General features: G+C 37.9%; 2 protein-coding genes across 19 annotated transcripts in view; one reads left to right on the top strand and one right to left on the bottom strand.

Annotated features, from left to right (window-relative positions):
* APPL2 (adaptor protein, phosphotyrosine interacting with PH domain and leucine zipper 2) overlaps positions 1–9,465 on the top strand; it is a 54,467-nt gene extending 45,002 nt beyond the window's left edge. For 8 of the 13 annotated variants that reach the window (XM_023631818.2, XM_070254589.1, XM_070254591.1 and 5 more), the window contains 5 exons: positions 1,418–1,592; positions 5,789–5,825; positions 6,026–6,166; positions 6,956–7,003; positions 8,325–9,465. In XM_023631818.2, the coding sequence (XP_023487586.1) occupies positions 1,418–1,592; positions 5,789–5,825; positions 6,026–6,166; positions 6,956–7,003; positions 8,325–8,459 (536 nt within the window). In that variant the 3' untranslated portion in view covers positions 8,460–9,465. The remainder of the gene's footprint in view (positions 1–1,417; positions 1,593–5,788; positions 5,826–6,025; positions 6,167–6,955; positions 7,004–8,324) is intronic. The other 5 variants (XM_023631821.2, XM_070254594.1, XM_070254595.1 and 2 more) reach the window with 1 other exon arrangement.
* Positions 9,466–12,914: 3,449 nt separating this feature from the next.
* WASHC4 (WASH complex subunit 4) overlaps positions 12,915–25,796 on the bottom strand; it is a 71,839-nt gene continuing 58,957 nt past the window's right edge. For all 6 annotated transcript variants that reach the window (XM_070254584.1, XM_070254585.1, XM_014736782.3 and 3 more), the window contains 7 exons: positions 24,841–24,907; positions 24,288–24,374; positions 21,369–21,516; positions 18,932–19,028; positions 18,123–18,319; positions 17,418–17,517; positions 12,915–15,202 (listed from right to left, as the gene is read on the bottom strand). In XM_070254584.1, coding sequence (XP_070110685.1) covers positions 15,135–15,202; positions 17,418–17,517; positions 18,123–18,319; positions 18,932–19,028; positions 21,369–21,516; positions 24,288–24,374; positions 24,841–24,907 — 764 coding nt within the window. In that variant the 3' untranslated portion in view covers positions 12,915–15,134. The remainder of the gene's footprint in view (positions 15,203–17,417; positions 17,518–18,122; positions 18,320–18,931; positions 19,029–21,368; positions 21,517–24,287; positions 24,375–24,840; positions 24,908–25,796) is intronic.

The following is a 25,796-nucleotide window of genomic DNA, read 5'->3' as shown; positions in this document are numbered from 1 at the left end:
ACAAGTGTTGTATCATTAGCCACGTCCATACCCTTTTGTAGCTCCTGTGTAGAAATGGGTGCCACATCTAAATCTGGTGTCAAACTACTACAAAACAGATTCAAAGAGGATAAAATCATCACATTAAAATACAGTTCGGGTAAGTCATAAATATGCTATCTCATTCTACAAAACCAAAAACACAAATAACTCATTCTTGAATTTGAGGACGACTTGAATAAATGGTATTTAATTTGTTCATACTCAGCTTTTTAATGTTTGGTTTCTATTCTTAAGGTGCATAAGCACACACCCAGTAGGCCTCCTGCTCCCTAGAGCAGAGCTTGAGTTTCCAGCCGAGGCAACTTAGCAGCTAGACGTGCTGCCAGGACCTCATTTTAATAGTTTCATGACTAGAGCCTAAGAGTATCATTAGAAAGAAATGGCACTTATTTAAGTTTAAAAGTGGGACTTAAGAATTGGCACTCCTTATAGCTTTAGGCAAAAAAAAATATGTTAATAGGCTGTGTCTCAAATCTGACTCTCCACTTGTATCTAGCTGACTTTTCATACTGTCCACACTGTTTGTAAACAGTCTATACCATAAACTTTCAAACTGGGAAATCTGTCTTCACATGGGAGTAACCATTTATAACATTCGATCAGTTATATTTTCCTCAGAAATTTTTTAACCCTTATTCTTAGGGACAAGGATACTAACGAGGGCAAGAGAGGAAAAAGTAGGCTTCTTAGTTTAAAATGGTGGATAAGTGAATTATTGTTCTTATAGGAAAAAAGAGCTTTAAACCTTCATGATCTTCCAATTATGGTTGCTGTTATTCATTTTTAGCAGGTTATCTGCCATTACCAAGAAACCAATACTGGAAATTGATTAGAATCAAATAAGCAACTTATTTTAGTTTGAGATCTCCATCAGTTTATGGAATACCATCACTTCCCTTCAGTAATAAATGACATGTATGAATTGAACGAGATCCAACATCAGGTCTGACTTTCTTCAAATAAATTTTCCTCTGGAAGAGGACTTTATCAGTGGGCCAAAGTAATGAATTTTCTTTTGTCTGGTGGAAAAGACTTATTTTCAGAGAAAATATAAGATGCATATACTGCCAGCTACATGAAGTCACCTAGAGTTTTAGTGCCAGAAGGATGTTCATCTGCCCCCGTTTCACTTTATAAAGGAAGAAAAAGAGGGGCTTTGCTAGTCTAATGAAGTAGTTCCAAACAGATTCCGAGCTTTGGCACTTTGGGGTTTGTGAAAGCGGAGTTTTGAGAAATTTTGGTAGAAGGCGCTCCATAGAGAGCAAAGCCAACCTGAGGTCTTCAGCCTGTTCGCAGACCAGCACCTGTTGCCGGTGTGCAGGTCAGCAGCAGGCAGGAGGTGACTGTGACCCTGAGCATAGAATGCCCTCTGCAGATTCTCTCTTGCAGCAGATGTTTATAGTCCGGTTTCTGGGCTCCATGGCAGTTAACACCGACAGCACTGCGGAAGTGATTTATGAAGCGATGAGACAAGTGCTGGCTGCTCGGGCCATTCACAACATCTTCCGCATGACGGAAACCCACCTGATGGTCACCAGCCAAACTCTGAGGTGCGCTCACTTTCATTTCCACACTTTCTTACAGCTTCCTGTGATTCCCCTTTTAAGAATGTTCATGCAAGAATATTTGATTGGAGTAAATGAAAATGCTGCTCTTGTTTCTGCCCTACTTCTTTCTACGTTTTGATTTTATAAGAAGTATTGGATAGAAGATGCTCCCTTAAAGACAAGAATTTTAGAAATTTAGTAGTGACTGAATGCTATTCATAAAGATGCCACCACTCTAGAGTTGCTCTCTGTATCTCAGAACTTAAAAATGGAAGGTTTTTTGTTTTTCATTTCTGAGAGTTGTGAAAACAGAACAGGAACCTGCCTGAGATAACTAGACCGCCACAGAGAAAATCTGATTAATATTTGCTGGCGTCAAAATAAAGAAACCAAGTAATGTCAACTCCATGATTTGGGGTTTCAGGTAATGAGATGTCTATGAATGATGGCGAACGGCTGTCAAGCCATGGTTAGCACAGGCTTTAGTAAGAGTTGCTAGCACTTGAAACATAACTAGTCTGAATTGAGATGTTTTACATGGAAAATACATACCAAATGTCTAAGATCTCATACTACCCCCCAAAAAGAATGCAAAATATCTCATTTTTATATTTAATAACATGCCTAGCTGGTAATATTTTAGATCTATTAGATTAAACAAAGACCTTTTTTTTTGAGGAAGATTAGCCCTGAGTTAACATCTGCTGCCAATCCTCCTGGTTTTTTTTGCTGAGGAAGACTGGCCCTGAGCTAACATCCATGCTCATCTTCCTCTACTTTGTATGTAGGACGCCTACCACAGCATGGCTTGCCAAGCGGTGCCATGTCTGCACCCAGGATCCGAACTGGCAAACCCCGGGCCGCTGAAGCGTAACGTGCACACTTAACTGCTGTGCCACTGGGCTGGCCCCTAAACAAAGATATTAAATTAATTTTACCTGTTTCTTTTCACTTTTTTTTTTAAAGATTGGCACCTGAGCTAACAACTGTTGCCAATATTCTTTTTCTTTTCTTTTTTCTTTCTTTTTCTCCCCAAATCCCCCCAGTACATAGTTGTATATTTTAATTGTGGGTCCTTCTAGTTGTGGCACATGGGATGCCGCCTCAGCGTGGCCTGATGAGTGGTGCCATGTCCACACCCAGGATGCGAACCAGCGAAACCCTGGGCCACCGTAGCAGAACGTGTGAACTTAACCACTCAGCCACAGGGCCAGCCCCTCTTTTCACTTTTTTTAATGTGGCTGCTAGAAAAATTTAAATTATGTATGAGGCTTACACTCTATTTCTGTGGGGCAGCAGCACTGCTTTAGATTCACAATGCCTAGGTTTATTCCCTGCTTTGGCATTTACTAGTTGTATGACCTTGGGCAAGTTATTTAACCTCTGTGCCTTGGCTTCTTCAACTGTAATATGAAAATAACTGTATCCATACCCATAGTGTTGTCATGAGGAATAAGTGAGTTAATGCATGTAAAATATTTACACCCACGAGTGGCACAGAGAAAGTATTCAATAAATGTTAGCTTCAAAAAGGTTAACTAGGACTTGGGCAGAAATCAGAATATAGTTTATTCCATTCATTAAAACAGACTTTTCATTTGTTATAAACCTTATACTGAGAATTGGGTTCTTATGAATAAAACCTTATAATTATTTAAAGCTTTTCTCCAAATATGTCCTGGACCTTTATAGCCCTTGGCTCATTGTTCTTATAATCGCCACTAAAATGATCAGAGTAAATAAACGTAAAAGCACTGAAAAACTGCAGTGTGTCAAAGAACACTATGAAAAAAGTGCAAAGACAACCCAGAGCAAGGAAGAAAACATTTGTAAATCATGTATCTAATAAAGGTGTAGTATCCAGAATTTATAAAGAACTCTTACAAATCAACAAAAAGACAAAAAAAATTTAAAAAATGGATGAAGAACTTGAATGGACGTTTCTCCAAAGAAGATATACAAATGGCCAACAAGCACATGAAAAGATGCTCAGTATCATTAGGGAAATGCAAATCATATCCACAGGGAGACACCACTTCACACCGACTAGGATGGCTATAATTTTTTTTTTTTCTAAAGGAAGATAAGTGTTAGCCAGGATGTGAGGAAACTGGAACCCATTGCTGGTGGGAATGTGAAATACTCAGTCCCTGTGGGAGATGAGAGTAAATACTCAGTCCCTGTGGGAGATGAGAGTAAATACGTGTAGAGCTGGCAGCTTGGCACTTCCTCCCTAAGTTGACCATAGAATCCCACTCCTCGGTGGAGACCCGAAAGAACTGAGAACAAGCGCTCAAACAACAACTTCACACCAACGTTCAGAACAGCACTATTCACAAGAGGTCAAAGGTGGGAACAATGCAGCTAGCCATCAACAAATGAATAAAGAAAATGTGGTCTATCCATACCTGAATACTGTTCAGCCTTAAAAAGGAATGAAGTACATGCTACAACATGGATGAACCTTGAAAACATTATGCTGACAGACAGACAGACACGTGGCCACACAGTGTATGATCAGTTACACGAAATATTGAGAACAGGCAGATCCACAGAGACAGAAAGCAGATTAGTGGTTGCCGAAAGCTAAGCGGAAGGAGGAATGGGGAGTGGCTGCTAATGGGTCTGGAGTGCCCGTCCGAGGGCGTGAAGATCTCCCACCGCTAGTGATGTCTGCAGTGTTGTGAATGGACTGAGTGCCAGTAATGGCGTATTTCACCACAGCACGCGCACAGCCCCCATAGTGGGATTCATAGGTTTTAACACTATTCAGAAGTCACGCAGAAAATCAGATCTCAGAGGAAAATCCAGGTTATCTGATTTAGACAGCAGACTTTTAAGAGTTACTTACAAAATATGATACACGTTTTAAGTTTTCACTTACAGAAAATTTTTACAAAATACCTAAGTAAAGAAAATTATCCCGTGAGGGAAATTGTTTATGATGTGTATTTTAAAAATCATTAAATTCATACCTATTAATAGGGATATAAATAAAAATAACATTTATTTAGCTTTGTAGTTAACTTAAAATTCCACACATTTTCTCATTGTCTGAACCATCTCTTCGAAGTGGGGTTTCTCATCCCAGTTTTACAGACACAGCAGCTGAGAGAAATCAGGGTGACTTGCACAACTAGATCATAAAGCGAGTAGCCAGGTTAGAACTCAATCTCGAGCCCTCTGATTGTAAATCCCATGCTTTACTAAGTATAATTGCATGTATTTCAAATTGTAACCATTTTGGGGGGTAGCAGCTTTATTGAGATGTGACTTCCATGACATACAATTCACCCATTTAAAATGTTTTTAGTGTATTCAGAGTTGTGCAGCCATCACCAGTTTGAGAACATTTTCATCACAACCCCACGCTCCGACCCCAGAAACCCATCTCCATTAGCAGGCATGCCCTTTTTCCTTGCAGCCCACCCAGCCCTAGGCAGCCACTAACCACTAAGCTTACTGTCTCTATAGATTTGCCTATTCTGGACATTTAATTTAATATAAATGGAATAACCCATTTTTTTTTAAAAAAATAGATTTTTTTGCTTTTGCTTATAAAAATTATAGCAAATCAGTAATAACTTACCTAAACCATGTGTTAGAAAGTAGAAACTTATATCTAAGATAATATTAAATTATCTAATCCAGTTTATTTTCCAATATACATCAACCTAATTATTAGATGATGCTTAAAATGTTGTTAAACATACTCCTCCTACACCCGAACTGATGGAGTTTTGTTAAAATCCCTTCACTATTCTCTCACCCCTACTCCATTATTTCAAAAAAAAAAAAAATTTGTTGGAAGAATCAGTCACCCTAGCACTTCAGGGAAAGAAGACAGTAGTCAGTGAATGTTGGTTGAGGAGGCGGCCATACAGAATAGGACCCGTCCATGTTATACAGCAGAACGACTGAGAATTACAAAGCATTAAAATACTGCAAAATTAATTCTCTATTGGCTATACTCCTCCATTAGACACCTTGAGCTTTAACCACACAGGTGCAACAAAGGCAGAAACATGGCAAATGCTCCCTGTGGATGGTCACCAGGAGTTCTTGCCTCGCCTCACCCAGGCCTTATGTTTTCGTATTGGGAGGGTATTTGTGTGATTTCATTCTGAACTTGCACAAATTCTTCTAACAATATAAGGTTATCCAACAGATGTGATTTAATGAATCTCTTCAAATTTCAGGTTGATAGATCCTCAGACTCAAGTAACAAGGGCCAATGTAAGTACCCTCATGCATGCTATTTTAGTGATCACTCCGTAATTCACCTTTGTAGCCACCTTAAATGCAAAGTAGGCGCTTCATAAATTTTATCTGCCATAATTCGGTAACTAATGCACTTTTTTCATGACTTTTTCCATGGCGAATGACTTTGTTTAATTCCAGTTTTCTGATATTCAATCTATTCCTATCTTTTCCAGTTTGAACTTACCAGTGTCACCCAGTTTGCTGCTCATCAAGAAAACAAGAGACTGGTGGGCTTTGTGGTCCGCATGCCCGAATCCACAGGTGGAGAGTCTCTGAGCACGTACATTTTTGAAAGCAACTCAGAAGGGGAAAAGGTCTTGACATTTTTTTTCATCTTAAGATTCCAGAATATCTCAGTCCAAACAAAGATATTTACAGGAGTTTTCTACACCACCCCCCTGGATACTAGCTTACCATTCTGCATGTCCCCATCAAGGAGTTTAGATAATACCACCTTCTAGGAAGGCCCCACTGGAAGAAAACTGACTGGAGTAAAATTTCCCTGTGGAAAATACATACCACCCAGAATAGATGAGAAGTTGTTTAGTGCTGAGATGCACTTGTTTAGTAGAGAGAGCAGGAAATGTTAAAAGCAGTTCCCCTCAAATGTTTTCTTCTTAGAAAATCTTTTAAAGCAAAAGTTACAGTGGAGAAAATCTAGTCTCAGAGAGTAAACCAAGGTGGCAGACGTCAGGAAGGTACATCTGAGGTGGTCTTTGTTTTAGAACGAAAAACTGGCCGCATTCACTACTTAGAATTCTTTCAGGAAGTGCCTGTTTGCCACTGTGTGTATGAACACTTCGTGCCTAAATACAGGTAAGAGAGAAGGGAAAAAAGTGTCCCGTGCAGAATTTGAAACACTGGAGTAAGTCCAGTTGTCACTTACCTGGGGGTCTTTTGTACACACATTGGCAACAGGAGACCAGGACAGATGGACGCCAATGTGCAGAGCCCCGAGTGATGAGTCTGCTACAGCCGGGTCCTCTGTCCCCATGTTGATGTGAGCAGACAGTGACCTCATTCTACTTCCATAATCACGTTTTTTCTAAAGTTCTTTATCCTTTTCTACCTTTGCCAAACACTACTTTTCTTGTCTTTTGCAGATATGTTATGCTATTAATTTGGGAAAAGAAATCATTGAGGTTCAGAAGGTAAGGTGCATTTTAGTGCTGGTTTGACGACTACTCGAAAGATACCTGTACACATACTAAGATTTCTCTCAGAAAGAGAAATGGTGCTCACTGGGCAGTGTGGCCAAGGTTAGGATTTCCTTTTAAGCCTTCCAACCACCAGACAGTTTTGATCAGCTACTTCCACAGTCATGGTAACAAATATGGAGCTCTTAATAAATATCACTGTGCAGCTCCTACTTTATCAGTTTTTTTGCTTGTTATTGTTGGCTAGATTCCCTTCCTTTCGAATGAAGATGGTGCAAACTTACGTACCTCCACTGTGCTCTAAGCCCTTCCCCCTCAGAGCGGTCCCAGGCCCAGCAGCACTGACAGACATCAGCTGCAAACTAGACTCTCAGACCTCCCTGTCTTACAGCAGCTTGCGATCTGTCATTCACCCAACAAATTTTTGAGAGCCAAGTTTGTATAAGAAAAACCCTGGGATTATAGCAGTGAGCAAGACAGATGCAGATACAGTTCCTGCCCCAGGGGGCTTCTAATTCAGCACTGTCCAGTAGGACTTTCTGCAATAATGGAAATGATCTACAGCTGCACTGTTTAATATGCAGATTGAACGTGGCTAGTATGACTGAGGAACTAGATTTTTAAATTTCATTTAATTTCATCTTAAGTTAAATTTAAATAGTAACATGTAGCTAGTGGGTACCATGTTAGTGCAGTTCTAGTCTGTCGAGGAGGGCACAGGAGCAAGGACTAAGACCGGAAATAACGGCAGGCACTGCAAGCCAGGATACAGATCAGGAGCTGGCAAACTTTTTCTGTAAAGGGCCAGACAGTAAACATTTTAGGCTTACCACTTCTGTTGCAACTACTCAGCCTTGCTGTTAGAACACAAAAGCAGCCACAGACATTACATAGCCAGTACGTAAATGAATGCGCATGGCTGTGCTCCAGTAAAACTGTGTACAGAAACAAGTGGTGAGCCAAAGAGCCCCAGTTGGCCAACTCTCGGTATAGACTGAGAGAAAAGACAGGCGTTTGAAGACATAGGAGACAAAGGGGGTGTAAAGCAAGTTCCTCTCTGGATCCTCTCTGGGCAAATGATTACGATTTGGCTATGTAAATGATATTCTGGCTCAGGAAAACCTTGGCCTGGGTTCTAGGAGAGGTTATGCAGTTGTTTTCTCAGAGAAACAAGGAGAGCCACCTGAAGGCAGCATAGACAAAGAGTCAGAAGGCATGAAGCTAGATTACAGCACATAATGAAAGCCACGCCAAAGGGGTTTTAAGTGCATTTTAAGCGTTTTCTTTTTTCCTTCTTAAACTCCCGTAACTTCAGGATCCAGAAGCATTGGCTCGGTTAATGCTCTCCATACCACTAACCAATGATGGAAAATATGTACTGTTAAACCATCCACCAGATGACACTGATGGAAGCCCAAGTGAAAACAGAGGCGCAGAATCTGAAGCCTAACTCTCTTGCCCCTTCGGGGGAAGAGCACCCCACAAGGAGAGCTGCCTCCTTAAGGGTCTCAACTTCTCTGATATGCAGGCACACGCCCTGGTTTCAGAATGCTGACAGTCGCTCATGGGATGTCCCCTCGATGCCTTGATACTGAGACTTGGGAGGGCAACAGTAAGAAATGGTTGACAACATTCCTACCCATCTACAAATGTTATTTTAGGTGCTTTGTGGTAAGTCGTATTCTTAGATTGCATTGTTCAGCCTTCAGAATGAAATTATGAAAAAATACATTGTTCACTTTATTTAAATGTCATTTCTTCAGTTTCCAGTATCCTTTTTTAAAAATGGCAAAAGCCTAGATTTATAACTTGATAAACACTAAATATTTCCTATTAATATAATCTATTTTTGTATTTTACTTCAGCTTTAAGTGCCTGTCATTCTGAAAACTGTGTATTTATAATCAAGCTTATCTCATAATTGGACCTAAAGGCATTAATTGGTACAGTCAGGTGACGAGCCCTCCGAGGCTCGCGTGCTAGCAGGTATGCAGGTCTAGTTTTGATGCGTGCTCCAGACATCATGCAGTAACAAGACTAGCAGATGAGTAACGCAGATGTTTAACTTAGTCATCGTAATGAACCAGCCTTCCTAAGTTTATGGTCCTCTAGACGGTACGCTTTCCAGTGGTGGATCACCATGGACAGGGTGCAGCTCCACCAGTTCCTGTTTCTCTGAGCCAGACCCTCCTCAAGGAAGGGACCAATTAATTTTAAAACTCACTTGAAGCACAGCTGGTCCTGGGGCCTGGTCTAAAGTTCCTGTTTCCACACTGACACATCCAGTTCCTGGCATGCCAGCCCACTCCACCATGCTGTCCTACCCCTGAAATAAGTATAATGATCTTGAATTGGTACAATGTTTAATTGTAACCAAGTACAACAGAATATCACTGTCTCTGTCATAAATTAACCTAGCAGTAAATGCTAGCAAATAAAAACTATCATTCTGTTTCTTTTGCTTTCTGTGATTATTTTCTAGAACATCCCTGGAAGAAAACTAAAGTCAGTTCTGTGGCTTTAATAGTTAATTTCCAAAAAACTAGGGCATAATGAAATCACAGCAGAAAAGATACACTATAAAAAGTACCTCTATTCAACATGAGTAGAATAATGTGATCTCAATGCCAGGTTTTTAAAAGGGGTTGCTTTTAAAGACTACTAAAACAACTTCTGCAACCCCAAATTAGGTTAATGTAACAGGGCCCATGTGAGGAATCCACTCTATAATATGTACACCATCAGAGAGACAGTGAGCTGTTCTAAGCCTGTATGAGATGGTACACCATAAAATTACTAGTTCAGTGTTAACTAATGCCTTAGAAATTTGTATAATATTAGCTCAATAAGTTCTCTGACATCTGTAAGAGCCAAAGTCCCATGCATTTCTTATTCTTGTTTAGAATTGTTCAGGGTGAGAAGGGAAGAATCTCAAGTCGTGAACAATATTATTGCAAACTGAAATCAACTTTTTTAAAAATTAAATTTTTCATTAAAAATGTGTAGCTTAACTAAGCCACAAAGCATGCAAATCATAAGAAAAACAAAAAAATCCAATACACTGAAACTGACTTCAAAAAAACACAAGAATGGAAACAAAATTAACTGAGCATATTATATTAGCAAGCACAGATGACCAACAAAAAATTAGTATCCAGAATATAGAAAATATTCCCACAATTAGAAAAAGATAAATTGAAAAAAAAAATAGAAAAAGTCATGAGGGCCTTTCATAGACTAAAAAATAAAAAGAGCTCTTAAACAGAAATATATTCAATCTCATATAATTAATAATCAAGGAAATGCAAATGAAAACCACACTGAGATACTAGATTTCACCAGACTGCTGGCCGAGAGGGAACAGTGAGGACTGGCCCACTGCTGGGAGGGAGGACAGGCTGGCATCCTGCCCGGTGAGCTTGTAGTCCCTGCCACCTAGCAGACTCACTTGTGGGGACACACCCTGGGGAAGCTCTGAACACACATACTCAGAGACATGCACAGTAACGGTTACAGCAGCACTCTTCACAGGATCCCAAACTGGGAAAGAGCCCCAGTGTCATCAACAGAAGAGAGAAAATATCTCTGTATTCATGTAACGGAGTAATACTAGGAAGGAAAACTAGATCAGCTACGCCATGTACATCAACATGAATGAACGAGAAAAGCACTCAGTTAAAGAACTCATAAAGCACATGGTAAGAGTCCATTTATAGTAACTTGAAAAAACATGCAAAACAATATATTATTTAGAAAAATATAGATAGGTTGTAACACTAGAGAAAAGCAAGGAATAGCTACCACCAAAATTCTGCATTGTGGTTTCCTCGGGTGGAAAAGGGAGCATCTAAGACGGTAGGAATAGGCGGAACCTCTGTGGAGGCGACCCGAGTGTTGTATTTTTATTCTCTAGTGCACATCCTACACCCTTTCACATGTGTTGTATACTTTTAAATAATTTTAAATTCAGAAACAGTGGGTGATTTGCCCTTCCTCTCAGCTTCCCGAAATGTGTGTTAATACAATGAAAGCACCCTGAAAAGTTACCAAGCGCCACGGAAATGAAAGGTGGGAGGGCGGAAAATGGGACCACCACCTTAGCCAGCTCTCCTCACCAATTTTCACTGCCAAGCGTTGCCTTTCGTTGTTTGGCCACCTGTCAGACCACGGTCTTTAGGGGCGAGCAGGACCTGCCTTACATTGTCTACACTTAGCTGAGGCATTTAAAAGGGAATCGTTTTTAGGGGACCCACTCAGAGTCAAACACAGACTATCTTCAAAATTTTCTACCTAAAAAAGTAGTACTAGTGAACAGCTAACAATTATATGCCGAGTACATTTAAGCCTATGAGAGTAATTGTAATAAGAGCTAATATTTATAGCAGTTGCTGTTTCCTAATAAAATGCCTTACACAAATTAACTCAATCCTCAAACAATCTATGAGCTATATACTATTATGTCATTTTATGCCTGAGGAAATGAAGCAAAGAGAGGTTAAGGAACCTGGTAAGCAGCAAATCAGGATTCAAATCACAGTCTGGCCCCAGAGTCTATGCTTCTAACCATTATGTGCTATATGTAAAGCACAGAGAGCAAACCAGAGACAAAGCAATCTCCACTGCTTCTCTCAACACATTCACCTTGTAAGATCATCCTGATATTCAGTAATTATATCAAAGTGCATCTGTGTTACCTTTTGTGTAGATTCTGAAATGACTGACTACTGTAATAATCTGATATAGATAGGTGCTTCTGGGTATAAAAGTGTTAACTTCTTTCCCCTCTCTTTAATGATAATGAGGGCTTTACTAACGAACTCTTCAGTACACACATCTTAGATACATTATAGAATGTATAGTCTTAAAGATGATCCCAGAGTTATGACCTCAGATCTACCATGATTGGAAGATACATTTCATCTACTTTCCTGAGTACGTCTCCACTATAGGAACAAGTGGAGCTATCAGGTAAGGCAGGTGCTACAAAAAGCCAAACTATTAAAAATAGAGGAAAATATCCATATACTTGCCCAAACCAACTTTTTATATAGCATATATAAGAACTTTTTGTATAAACTAAATTCTAACTTTGCCATCACCATCTCTGAGTTGACTGCTTAGTCTTATGACTTCACTTAATCTCTCTAGATAGATTTACACTTATTCTGGATTTTTTATAACTGAAATCTTTGACAACCTGTTAAACTGTCCCTAAAATTTAAAAAAAGAAAAAATTATAGCATTAAAACTTCCTTAGGATAAGGAATACTGTCAGTCAGAAACTTCTGCAACTTTAGCTGAAAAAAGAACTAAAATTATTAAAATTGGCTAAAGTCTACCTTTTACATTTAGCCAACCCAGCATAAATGAGTAACGTGTTGATGTATGTGATGGGATTAACTCATCTTTCCCACACACTTAGAATTTTACTACCTCAGGAGAGAGGAGCAGCAACTAGACTGCACCAAGAACAATGTGTAATATTTAAAGGCTCATGTCTCTTCAGTGTGATATTTAAAAGGGTCTCACTTATGATGATGATTGTTTCAGTTCAACTCATGTTTTCAAATGGCATTACAGTTGTTTCTAATACTTAACACTGCAAACTAATGATCCCAGGATTAGGATTTAAAATTAAACATTCATCTGGTTTCTTTTTATTTAAAAATAGCAAGCAATAGAAAGATCAAGAATGTACAAAGGAAAGAAAACAAAAGTTCTTCAACTGGGATACATGGAGAGGAGCCAATACCAATGTTATACTTGAAATTTTTTGCCTATGTGCATGCAAGTATTTTTTTAAAAATAAATTCCATATATTTTATTAAAGGGAACTCCAAAAAGGTTAATGTTAAGAACTACCAGTTTAAGACATTCAATTTTGAACATAAGCATACAGGGGAAGTAAATTTTTGAAATTGTATTTATTAATGTTTTATTATACATATTGTGTTCTCTTAGAATTGGGGAGAGGGAAGCCCCACTCAAGTGAGGTAACAAACTTGCCATTTACAAAATTTAATTAGAACTGACAATGCTATGGTTACTCTTTAATTCCTGAGATTTGAACATTAAGTTTTCTGTGAATTTACAAGTGCTCATAGTAATTTTAAATTACAGTATGTCTGAAAAAAGTGAAAATATTAACAATATGTTATTTAGCAGGGAAACCATCATCCAAATGTGTACATTAACTTAAGTGTGAAACACTCAAGCGCTGTTGCTCTCCACTTTAATAGCATTTCAATATGCTTAATCTTTTCAGAGATTTTATTTCAAATATGTGAACTTATTATCATTTACCCAGACTGAGGGACATTATTTGAACTAAAGTCAAAATAATCTTCTGTCACTTTCTTCTCAGTTGTAGGTATCCATGAAGTCATCATGTGAATGCTTATCTAGTATTGATAAAATAATTGACGTGTGGGGATAAAAGAGATAGCTGATTCTAATTATAATTTCTATCCCTATTAAAGGAGGTGATTTTAGGGAAGTTAGAGAAGAAAAACAAAAAACAATACTGTTGCTATGAAATGGTGACGAATTTGACACAATCAAATGCAAGATCATTAATATCAACATTTATAATAATGAAGATATAAATTATTAATTCTGCAGCATGCTTTAGGGCCAATTCTACAGTTAGTCTGAATTACAAATATTAAATGCCTTTAATCCATCCATTGTCCAGAATTCTCTAAGTCATGTTTACATAATAAACAAACATTTCCTCCCTATCCTGTTTCTTCTGACTTTCAACCGTGAAAGTGTTTACCTTGGGCTGGGGAAGTTACCCTGAGCGTTACCCAGGAACACACACAGGGCACTGTACACCCATTCCCAAAGCTGGAAATCAAACGACAATGTTAGAATTATTTGCAGGATTTCCCCAAAGAAAAGCTTAATAGGTGAGTGCAATGGAAAAATCAAGTATTTCCCAAAATGATGTAAGTATTACACGGACAGTTTTAAATTTTCTTGTCTTCACTGTAAAAGTATCATTGTATTATATTAAAAGTTTATAGGCCATGATTAACCATTTAACTCTTAACTGACATAATCTTTACAAAAATAAAGCTAGCAGCTTGCTGGGAACTAAATTTACTCAAAATCTTTCTGTACTTTTTAAATCAGTGAATGATTTAGTTTATTTTAGCACTTTATTCTCACAGTGGTCTTTTGTTAAAAGGCTGCACAGTGCTTAATCTGATGTCTTAGATTATACTTGGTTTAAGGAAAAAGTCTGCCGGAACCATCACCAAGATTTCAATTCAACCTAATGTAGAAGAAACCTGAGTTTGGATGTAGAAATAGGAATTCATTCAATTTTCTTTGATATCATACATAGTGCCTTCAACCAAAAATGAAGCTTCAAGCAGGACTCTATGGCTTTATCTGAATTTTCTTTCATCTCGAGTACTAAGTAAATCTTAAGTTTAAAGCAACGGTTGGAGGTTAAATGCTCTCGAAGCAGTGTAAACTAGTTACAGAACGTCTCAGCGAAGACAGCAGCAGCCCCCATGAGTCACGTGAAATTGACAGTGAGTCAGCTCATCCTGTACACGGAGGGTACAGAACACGCTCGTGCCGCACCTCTAGAACCAAAACCATCTTCATATGTTCCTTTTATAAGAATATTGATATGTATGCTTCATGAATTTCAGGCTCAATCCTTTTGTTTAAACATACATTTACTGGCTCTACACAGTATATGCATTGAATTTCCAAAGACTGAGACAAATAGAGACCAAACACCTATGCAAATACAAATTATAAACATTCCTGTAGAATACAAGAGATCTGAGGTGGCAGTTTAGGAGTCTGGATTGGCCCTTTTATAATTTCACTTCACTTCAAATCAGTGTTTTCACGCCCATCTTCTGGCCTAAAGTCCGGGGGAAAATCCAGTTTTAAAATCTCACTCTCAACCTTTGAAAAGTAAAGCCTTTGGAAGAAGAATGGACTTAACTTTCGAGCACTGCCCTAAAGAGATGCAACATCTAAATATTTCCAGAGAAGTGGCCTAGGAAACACTTCATCATAGCTTACTAACATCCATTTCACTGGCAATAGTACTGACACAGTTCTGATGATTTCATAGGGGCAACGCATACCATCAGTATCATTTGACCACAGGATCTGCAGATACAGTGCTGTCGGACAGGTCTCCATTGCTTGCTTTAGTCTCTTCTGGAAGCATGAGTGAAAATAACAATAGACATGTTTATGTTCATTTAAAAAAATGAATTAAGAAGAAAAAAAAAATTAAGAGCTGTATTGCTAAATTTCAAATTAAGAAAATGCTGCATCTAACCAATATTTCTCTCATATCACAAATTATATCTAGTTTACTTAATTTTTTAAAAATCTAAATATTGCAAATGTAATGTTGAGACTGGTTCTTAATTGGGGTGTAGAATTGTGAGAGATCAGAACTGCATCTGGGGTGGGGTTTCACGGTGCACGTGTGACGCATACTCCCCCTAAGCCAGTTCCCCAGCCGGGCCAGGAAATCACTGTTACAGTGCACTGCTCTTACCGTGAAACGTGGCTGCAAATTCACATATAAAACTGCCCATAAAAACTTCCCATTTCTATTTATTTTGAAAAACAGCTTTTACTATGATTGTCATACAATGACTTCCTGGCTTTTTGTGGAAAATTTCACATGCACATATTTCATTAACAGAGAAAAATTATTTGACTAAGGTATCTAGAAACTGACTACATCTCTGAGAAAACTTTAGCTACAATAGAGTCCTAAAACAGAAGAACCCTGGGATGTGGGTGATAAACATCAACCAGAACCCCAGAGAGTTCCTTAACAGTGGTCCAAAGCAAGGGGTTCTGAAGGGTGGGTCTGTTTTGTCTTAACCCTGCAGGCCTTAAAGTAAGTACCCAATCCACCTGCAGAGTATTTCCAGGCACCTGGGCTGGAGACAAGGTTCTGGCATCATGAAATGCCTGAGCAGAACCTAAGCAACAACTTGAGTTTCTTCACAATTTAGATTATACCAACTCAAATTCTTCCAAGTGGCTTTGCTAAATATTATCTTAGCCTTAAAAATGAACACAAACATAATATGTACATATTTTCATTCAATAAATACTGAATATCTTCCAGACAACAGTCTGAAATCCTTTTCCAAGTACACAATTACTTTCTCAGTGTAGATTCCAAAGATGCCTGCATATGCTCCTAACTAATAAGTAATATTTAATTTATGCAACAGGATCAGGGAATCAAGTAGCTGATAGAAGTGGTCTACCCAAATGAATCACCTCTGTTCAACACTGCAAAAAAAAAGTATTTTAAAATTTAACTGACAAGATTAATAAAAACATTTTGTTTTATAAAATTTAAGTTTTATGTCTTGATTTGTGAAATATAAGTAAAAAAGAGCAAACATGGGGCCGGCCCCGTGGCCAAGTGATTAAGTTTGCACTCTGCTCTGGCGGCCCAGGCTTTCACCGGTTTGGATCCTGGGCACAGACCTAGCACCGCTCGTCAAGCCATTCTGAGGCGGTGTCCCGTACAGCACAACCAGAAGGACCTACATCTAGAATATACAGCTATGTACTGGGGGGGCTTTGGGGAGAAGAAGGCAAAAAAAAGATTGGCAACAGATGTTAGCTCAGGTGCCAATCTTTAAAATAAAAAGAGCAAACATAAAAAGTGTCAACTTAGTTGCCTTCCCTAGTTTTGAGCTTCCAAGCGAGGAGGAAAACCTAAGTTACAAAATTTCCACAACAGCAAAAAGGAAACCTCTCTTCCTCACAGGGAAGATGACTGTTCCTAAATTTCAAATCTGAGAGAAATGTATCATGGGAGTCCTTAAGTATGAAAGGCTGAGCAATGTACACGCAGAATACAATGGACAGATCCTTTCCTTAATGACTCCAGTCCATGCGCAGGGCCATCAGTTATGGCTGCATTGCACTGATTCTGCAGGCCTGGCCGGGAAGCAGGGCAGGAGCTGGTTCCTAGGACACTTAAACAGCCCCTACTTTCTCAGCCCCCTTCATCTCCTCCCATCTCATTCAGTCAAAGTCTAGTCATCAGCAGCTCTGCCTTCAGCAACATTTACTGTTCCTCCTCTAATCTGTTCCTTCTTATCTGATACAGGCCGGAGGGTGAAAGAAAAAGAACTCCGCTTGTTAAATTGTATCTAAATTAGGAAGATGAAACTGCATGTTACCCCAGAAGGAAATGCAGAAACTATGTCAATCTCTTTTCCGTTTTACAAATAATCCACACAGGCTTTACTTCTTTAAAAAGACATTTCTAGATCTGTATTATTTTTCATAAAGGAAAGGAAGCTGGAAGTCTGATCAGGTAAAATGAGGCATTTGTGCCTACTATTAAAAATTTATTGGTCTTTCCAAATTTAAGCCACTCACTGACCTTCTTTCTCTTTCTTTTCTTGGTTTTCTTCGGCAGCAGTCTTGTCAGCTCTGAAGAAAATTCTTGCGCTGCTCAGTGAGAAATAGAGCAATTCAAATTCCTAAGTAAATAAAAAAATTTGAAATAAAAGATGAAAGTATTATAGCAAAATATAAAAATCATATTTAATGTCTTTTTCATTATTTCTAACAAGCTCTACTGGAAATCTTAAATCAGAAACTGAATACAGTAATCCATCCATTTTTAAGATCTGAGTCAAACAGCTTCCAAATAGCATTCATTTTAAAATATGCTCTTGAGCCAGCCCTGATGGTCTAGCGGTTCAAGTCCGGCATGCTCTGCTTCGGTGGCCGGGGTTCAGTTCCTGAGCACAGAACCACACCACTTGTCTGTCAGTAGCCATCCTGGGGCAGGAGCTCACATGAAGAACTAGAAGGACCTACAACTAGCATATACAAAACTACGTACTGGGGCTTTGGGGAGGGCAAAAAAAGAGAGAGAGAGGAAGACTGGCAAGAGATGTTTAGCTCAGGGTGAATCTTTCCCAGCAAAAAAATAAATAAATTTTTTAAAAAATGGTCTTATTACCACTATTCATCTCACTTGTTAAAATGAGAGTTTCCATATGATTTACGTTTTTTCAGATTTCAAGAAGTAATGGATATCAAAAAGTCAATGCAGATTTAACTGTTACTATCCTCTAACCTGGAGATAGACGTCCAGTCGCTTCTGAGTGAGATTCATGGTCTGTAGCAGTTTTTCATCTTGACTAGCTGACTGCACATTCTGTTGCTTAGCAACTGCTCTCATCTCCTTCAGGTACTTCTCTCTAACAGACTGGAACCAGTGGAGTGAGTCAAATTCCTGGTACTGATCCAGAAGCTTCAGAATGTAAGCCACGCCTGCAGTCATTAGCAAAACCAAAGCTAAATTACGATGAGTACAGAAGTTACTCCACCAATAACTCCTAACAGTAAGCTAACCATTTTTAACGAATCTTCTTTCAAATTAGACTTTACAGCATAAAGGAATGTTAAGCTTAGCAACATGGTTTAATTCCTCCTTAAAAGAAAAAAAGAAAAAACATAGGAAACTATAAAGACCTAAAAATAAGCCAATTAAGAAGGAAAAAAAATAACATAGAAATCACCCGGAGATAACATATGGCTGTGAGGGTGGGGAAAAACCTCCGCTGCTACACAGACAGCAACTGAGGAAGCTACAGGGAAACTAAACACAGATGCTCAAACCGTAAAACACAAGCAAAACAAAGCCTGAATGTTAGGTCCAACTAGACTAAGTGAGTAGCCTCACCAAGGGGCCGTGAATGATGGTTACAAATGAAGGAAAACAAGTGTACCAATCAGATGACCCAACTAAAAGATACAACAGCAAGCGCTGCTCAGGAGAACCAAACCTACCCAGACCGCACAGCCCTCTTCTCAACCACGGTTCCAAAAGTCCATTAAAAGGTCAACATAACACTAATGGGGAAACAATTCCATGAAGCTTACCCATGGCAAAGCCATCGTCAGTAAAAGCAGCTCCAATTTTATTCTTTTTATTCAATTTCTCCTTGCAACTAATGGAATGCTCTACAAAGTTGAGGGTCTAAAAAGACATAACAACATATTAGAGAAACGACTTTGCTATAAAAACTCTTCAGAATCTAGTTTCTAAAACAGATATTTCAAAAATTATAAATAGGATCTCTTCTAGGTTCCCATCCTTTTGATTTGAAACACTCGCCTCATCTAAATAGGCTCTTGGCGAGGTCACAATCTGTACAAGTGTCTCTTAATGGGTCTTCCTTCCAAGTCCTTTAAGTATGAGCACGCCCTCAACTGCCACTTCACCCAAGCACAGCGCCTTGCACACAGTTCATTATAAAATATGCACATTTTACAGATGAGGACACCGAGCCTTGCGGTTCAGCAACTTGCCCAAATCCATACTCTAAGTGAAAGCTGGAGTCAGAAAAGTAGGCCTGCTACCTTTTTACTTTAGGCAGAAGTGCTCTTAAGCATGGCAGTCCTTACTTCCGCCCACCCAATTCATTCTAAAATACTATTTATCATATTCTTGGTTAAAAATGCTTAGTAGTCATTTGGATAAATGAATTCCCCAAAAAAATCGCATCCCTAAAAATTCAGCTCCTCCAAAATACTTTATCTAATCATATCATTATTCAACAAAGATTTACTGAAGCTTACTATATCCAGGCACTACTAAGTAATTACAATAAAAAAATGAATACCATCAAAGAGTTCACACTCTAGAACGGCATCCTCAGCAATGAGAGAAATGCTGTGTACCTTACTGTCCAATACGGCCACTAGCCACAAAAAGCCACTGCGTACTTGAAATGGGCTAGTAAAACTGAGGAACTGGATTTTTATTTTATAAAATTTTAATTAATTTAAGTAGCCACTTGTGGCTACATATGGATAGCACAGCTCTCGAGGGAAAAGAGACCTGTTTAAAAATAACGATGATACCGTATGGTAAGTACCATAATACTCCAGTGGAAACAAGACATCAAGTTTCACTTTTACTGCCTGCAAAACATCCCTGGCAATTTAATCACATATTTGTGAAATCTTTATCAACTGTTACTGAAATATTTTTTAGATATTTCATTTATGCTTGTCTTTTTTCTGGAATTAGATCTAAACTCAAGCACAAGAATAGTGTCCTATACTTCTTTGAAGTGCTCTTAATCCATCTTGTTTTCTCCATCACTCACTGAATTCTGACAGCTGCCCTGCAAAACTCCCCTCTTCCCCAAACTCACAAACGCCTCCCCGCTGCTGTGCACTATGGCTTGAGTACACCGCCCTTCAAATTACAGAAACAGGAGGAGAACTCACTCTAAGTTCACTACACTGTTATGAGAGTGTAACTAAGACAGACAGGCTCCAGTTTAACACTGTCTGAAGATGAAAAGATAATGCTTACCAGATGAATATGGACATTTTTGCTACATCATAGTTATGCCACTTATGATGACAGAGCATTAACAATAAATCTATTTAAAAAACAGGAGAAAAGAAAATTCACACAGAAAAAAGCTGTCCATAGACCATCAGCTACTTTCTATGGATAATAATGATTATAATATGTAAGAAGATATGTGTTAACAATTCAGGCAGCAATACAAAAGGTTATTACTCCTGATGAAAGTGAGATGTAATCAACAGTTTCATCTACTCAGTGATATTTAGATTTTGAAGTTGTCTATTTACAAATGTTTTAAAAAACAGCTTTATTACAGAAACTTTTAGGGAAAAATAACATCACTAGTATATACTTCTCTAATTTCTTAACTTTTTTCTCCACTGTAACAGTTGTTTTTATAATGCAATTTTGGGTAACTTGAGCTATTCTTAGATGGCAACTACAGAATTAGAGCAGAGAACACTACATACTATAATGAGAAAGCACTAACAATTTAGTCTAGATGTGAGTACTTACTGCTGAGTAGAGAGGAGTTGTCCTCCAACAGTATGCTTATCAGAGATGTGTTAGGAATAACTGTACTCTAACAGTTGAAGGCAGCCTACAGGAATCACTTAAAATGATTATATGGTATAATGCAGCCTGAAGATTATATGGTGCGCATGTATACGTATGTCTACGTGCGTATACGTGTGTGTGTGTATATACACATATACATAAAATATAATAGTGTATACTTGAGTAATTTAAATCACACTAGGATTTCTCTGGAAGTTATTAACAAGTAAAAATCTATCTTAACTATAAGTAAGTCTCATTTTGCATAGCTAAGAGGTAAAAATTCTGGACCATATTCACTGAGTTCACATTTAGTTTTATCTATAACCAGAAAGTCAGTAATATAGTCTGTGTGCATTTCCTGCTGCAAAGACAGTGGATTTGTTTATTAATACCTTTTTTAAAAAATTCATTTTGGGTACTAAAAATACTCACCAGAGGGGGAACAATGATATAGAAATTTCGGAGATGTATATTCTTTGGCCTTCGAAATTCTGGAGCAAAAACATCGACCAGCATTTTGAAATACTCTGTGCCTTCGGCAGAATTTCTTGTGTGATCGCTGAGGACTGAATCCAGATGCCTAAAATGCAAAAATTATTTATTGAGTTCCTTTCTCAAAAAAATGTATGGTTTTTAAAATACATCTCTCATCGGCTGAGATGAGAGCACTCAAAATTACGAAATATTATAAGACATTTCTAAGTAAATTTCCCTGGAGTTCATCATGAACTCATTTTCTTGTGAACGGGAGCTGATCAATACAACTTAGGCCCTAAAACAGAATCGTAGGGCATCTTGGAACTGAAAGTAAGAGTTTTGTTGCTGCTTCTTCCTGCAGTGAGCCCTGCAGAACTCCATTTCATTGTAAATAAACTCCTCTTCATCTTAAATCTCTTCACTAATGCTGCTTCTACACCTCTTTACTTTACATCAACTGAAACCTGACTCTTTACATGTAAAGAACTTAGCCTCCTGCTCAACCTCCAGAAACATGAGCTGCTTTTCCTTCCTTGTCCCTCATGTACGGCTACCGCCACTTTCGAATTATTACCCCCCACCACTGCAACGGAGAACTCTCTCCCTCGAGACTCACGATCCCACTGCCCAAGCACCCCTCCTTAAGGAAGGCATCTCCTACCCTTCTTAACCACTGCCCATGTTCAGTGACCTAGACTGTGACACCTGCTCCAGTTCTCCCCCATGATTCTGGAAGACTCACTTCAGTCTTCAGTATTTAGATAATCAATTCATCATCGTAACGCCACAACTCCTTCACTTCACCTGCCATGAACTTTCCTCCACTTGATGTCAGGCATCCATTCCCTCGCACAAATTTGGACCCCGCAACTAGCACAGACAACTTCGCCCTGGAGATCTTAACCCACTCTCTGACCTCCTTGAACCGCTTCAAAATATTTTTTCAAGGTCATCAATTTTTAAATGAATGACATCATTTAATAAGAGGTCTGATTTTCTCCTTTGATATACAAGCCACAAACTATTTTAATCGTTTCAGGGCACCTTGATTTCAAATAGCTTATTGACTGCACACAGCTTCTCTATTTGGCAAAGAACTAAGCTCTCTAAGAGGATATTTCAGAACAAATCATCTGTGTTGGGGCCTTAGTCTCATAAAAACGTACACACACGTTTTCCAGTATATTTCCTTTTCTCATTTTAAAAAATTCCCAGCCTATTGAAAAGTTAAAATACAGTATAATGACCACCCATTTATCCTTCAGCTAGATTCACCTTTTAACATTTTGCCACATTTGTTTTCTTTTTTCCTGAAACCTTTAACAATTGCAGATGTCATGTCATTTAGCCCATAAATACTTTAGTATGAATCTATTAAGAACCAAGACATTTTCCTACAAAGTCACAGTACATTACACGCAAAAATAAAATATAGTATTATCTTATATACATGTTCAAATTTCCCCAATTATCCCCTAAATGTCCCTTATAGCTAATTTTTTCCTTATCTAGGATATGATTAAGGATCAACTATTGCATTTGGTTTAGCTCTCTTTAGTCTCCTAATCTAGAGTAGTCTCCTTGCCTTTTTTGTCTTTCACATGACGTTTTTTTAAGCATCTAGGCTGGGTATTTCATAGAATGCCCACATTCTGGATGTCTCAGATGGTTTCCTCACAAAAATTCAGAGTAAACATTTCTGGCAAGAATACAATATAGGCACTTGCCATCAGATTGCATCAGGAGGCCACATAATGTCAGTATGCCCTGTTACCAGTGACGCTAAGTTTGATCACTTGGTTAAGGTGGAATACATCAATCTTTCCAGCGTGAGGATAGTTTCTCCCTTTGTGATTAATAAGCAATTTGTGGGATAATATTTTTGATAGTGAACAAATACTCTGTTCTCCAAAAATGTTTTAGAATCCATTGATGATTTCTGTCTGATTTCAAGTATTATAATGGTGGTTACAGAGCAGTGACTTTTTTTTTTTTCCGAAATTTCTCGCTTCTATACTTATCAGCTCCTGTAAAAAGGGACTTTCCCTCTGCTCCTCCAACCTTTCTTCTTATCACTAATGACTCGAGGGTCTTGTTTTATTCACTACACTATAACTGACGTCTACCATTATTCTTTTTGATATTCACATAGTCTCTACTGTGTCCAGGGTGCCTCTGCATGCCTGACTCAACAACTGCTATAATTACTAATAATAAAACTGAGTTTTCTAAAGAATTTCTTAACAATTCTGCATACCTCTCTCAAGTTTTCAATTATGTTCCAAGATCACTACTGACTCAAATCTGTAGATCTGCATTGTCCAATAAGAGAGCCGTTAGCTATTTAAATTTAAAGAAATAAAACTTGAAATCAGTCCCCGTTTCAAGTGTTCAACAGCTACACGTGGTGGTGGCTACCATCCTGGACAGCGCTGCTCCAGATTACGTGAAATGAAGGACTGGTATTATAGAACAAGGTTGGCAAGCAGAAATATAAAAAAAGTAAACAGAAACAAGTGGAATAAATTTTATTAATGATGTCTGGTATTCATTTTTTAATACTAAATCCTCAAAATCAGTTATGCACTTCACAGATTAGCACATTTCAATTTGGACCAGCCACACATATTTCAGGTGCCCAAAAGCCACATGTGGCTAGGGGCTACTATATTAGCATGTTCTAGAAGATCCCTTTTTGGTGAACTTGGAAAGATCTCAGAATACTGTAGTCTTAAAAAAAAATTATATTTCATAAACTGAAACCATAAGTTGTATAATAAAAACACTGACATATAAGTTTATATATTACCCTCTAGCCTTCTCTTTAATGTTTTATATAAACATACACTTTTCAAATCTCCAAACTTAGATTACCTTGCTGCTTTTAATGTTTCTTCTGCAAGACCTTCTTCTTTTACTAGTTCTTCAAAATTTACAATATCTTCAAGATCAGGAACAAATCTACATAAGAATTTGGGAAGGAAATAATTAAGGCAAGTTAACTATGTGCAGTTGACACACACATGAAAGTGGTATGTAGGACTCTAAATTTTTCAACTCTATATTTGGAAAGAATTTGCATTTCAGTTATATTATTAGTATCACCATTTTAGTTCTAAAAGATAATTTTAGATATGAATAACAAATTTTAACCTTTAAAATCATGTGATCTTTAGAACCATTCACAAACATACTGATGAATTAACTATAAGTTTAAGAGAAATAAAGACTTTCAAAGGTCTACTGTAGTCTTAAAATTTAAGGAGAAAAAAACTTAACTAGTAGAATAGTTTTCTTCCATATTTTATCTCAAAATATAGCAATAAGAAAAATAACCTTCTCTACAATATTACTTACAATGAAGACAGATTTACATAACATAAAATTTTTAAGAGGCGTAACAAGGCAAAAATGTTTGCATCCATACCTAATGGCATTGCTGCTACAATGAAGGCCACCAGATCTTATCATTCGTACATAGCCCATAGCATTACCTTAAAAAGCACACACAAAAAAATCAGATATTTATACAAGTAACTCTAAACTCTAATAATCAGGAATACCATTATATATAGCAGTCAGTTACCAAGTTCCACTCCTAAGTACCAAAAGATTCTGCTGTACTTTACTTCAGTTCTTGCTCCATAAAAATATTTGTGTGCTTAAAATATAAATGTACATACTTATATACATCTATAGTAAATATTTAAAAAATCTAACTTTCATTTCATAAACTAAATTCATTAAATGCTGACTACATTTAAAAAATCAAACATTTATTTCTTCCTTCTCACACTGAGTGTCAGTCTGTCTGTCTGTCTCTCTCTCTCTGACACACACACACACACAAAGCTGGAAGTGATATCAAAAAGTCTTTATTTGATGCCTCCTAAATTTATATCTATCTCCATCCTGGACTACTCCTCTAGGTTTTATCCAATGCCTAAACCTATACAACTAGGAAGAATTTTTAATTTAATATGTTCAAGTCAAACTCACGATCTTCACTCCCAATTCTATTTCCTATCTCAGAAACTGAGTCCATCCTTCCAGTTGCTCAGGCCAAATGCCTTGAAGTCATCTCTGACTTCAAGCCTTTCTTTCTCTCACACTTTCTATCTAATCAATGGACAAATTATGTTGGCTCTGTCTTCGAAATATAGCCAGAATCCAACCGCTTTCCACCACCTTCATAGCTATTATCCTATTCCAAACCTCCACCATCTCTGGCCCAGACCACTGCAATACACAATGGCCTCCTGATTTCCCTCCTTTCGCCTCCAGCATCCCAACCCCTCAATCTTTTATCTATGTAGCAGCTAGTGGTTCTTTTAAAACTAAGTTGGAGCTTATCATTCCTTTTCTGAAAACTCTACAATGGCT

Source organism: Equus caballus, chromosome 28 (assembly GCF_041296265.1).
Source record: "Equus caballus isolate H_3958 breed thoroughbred chromosome 28, TB-T2T, whole genome shotgun sequence".
Taxonomy (NCBI): Eukaryota; Metazoa; Chordata; class Mammalia; order Perissodactyla; family Equidae; genus Equus; species Equus caballus.
The sequence above is the reverse complement of the archived record's forward strand: the minus strand, read 5'-3'. Positions and strand labels throughout refer to the sequence as shown.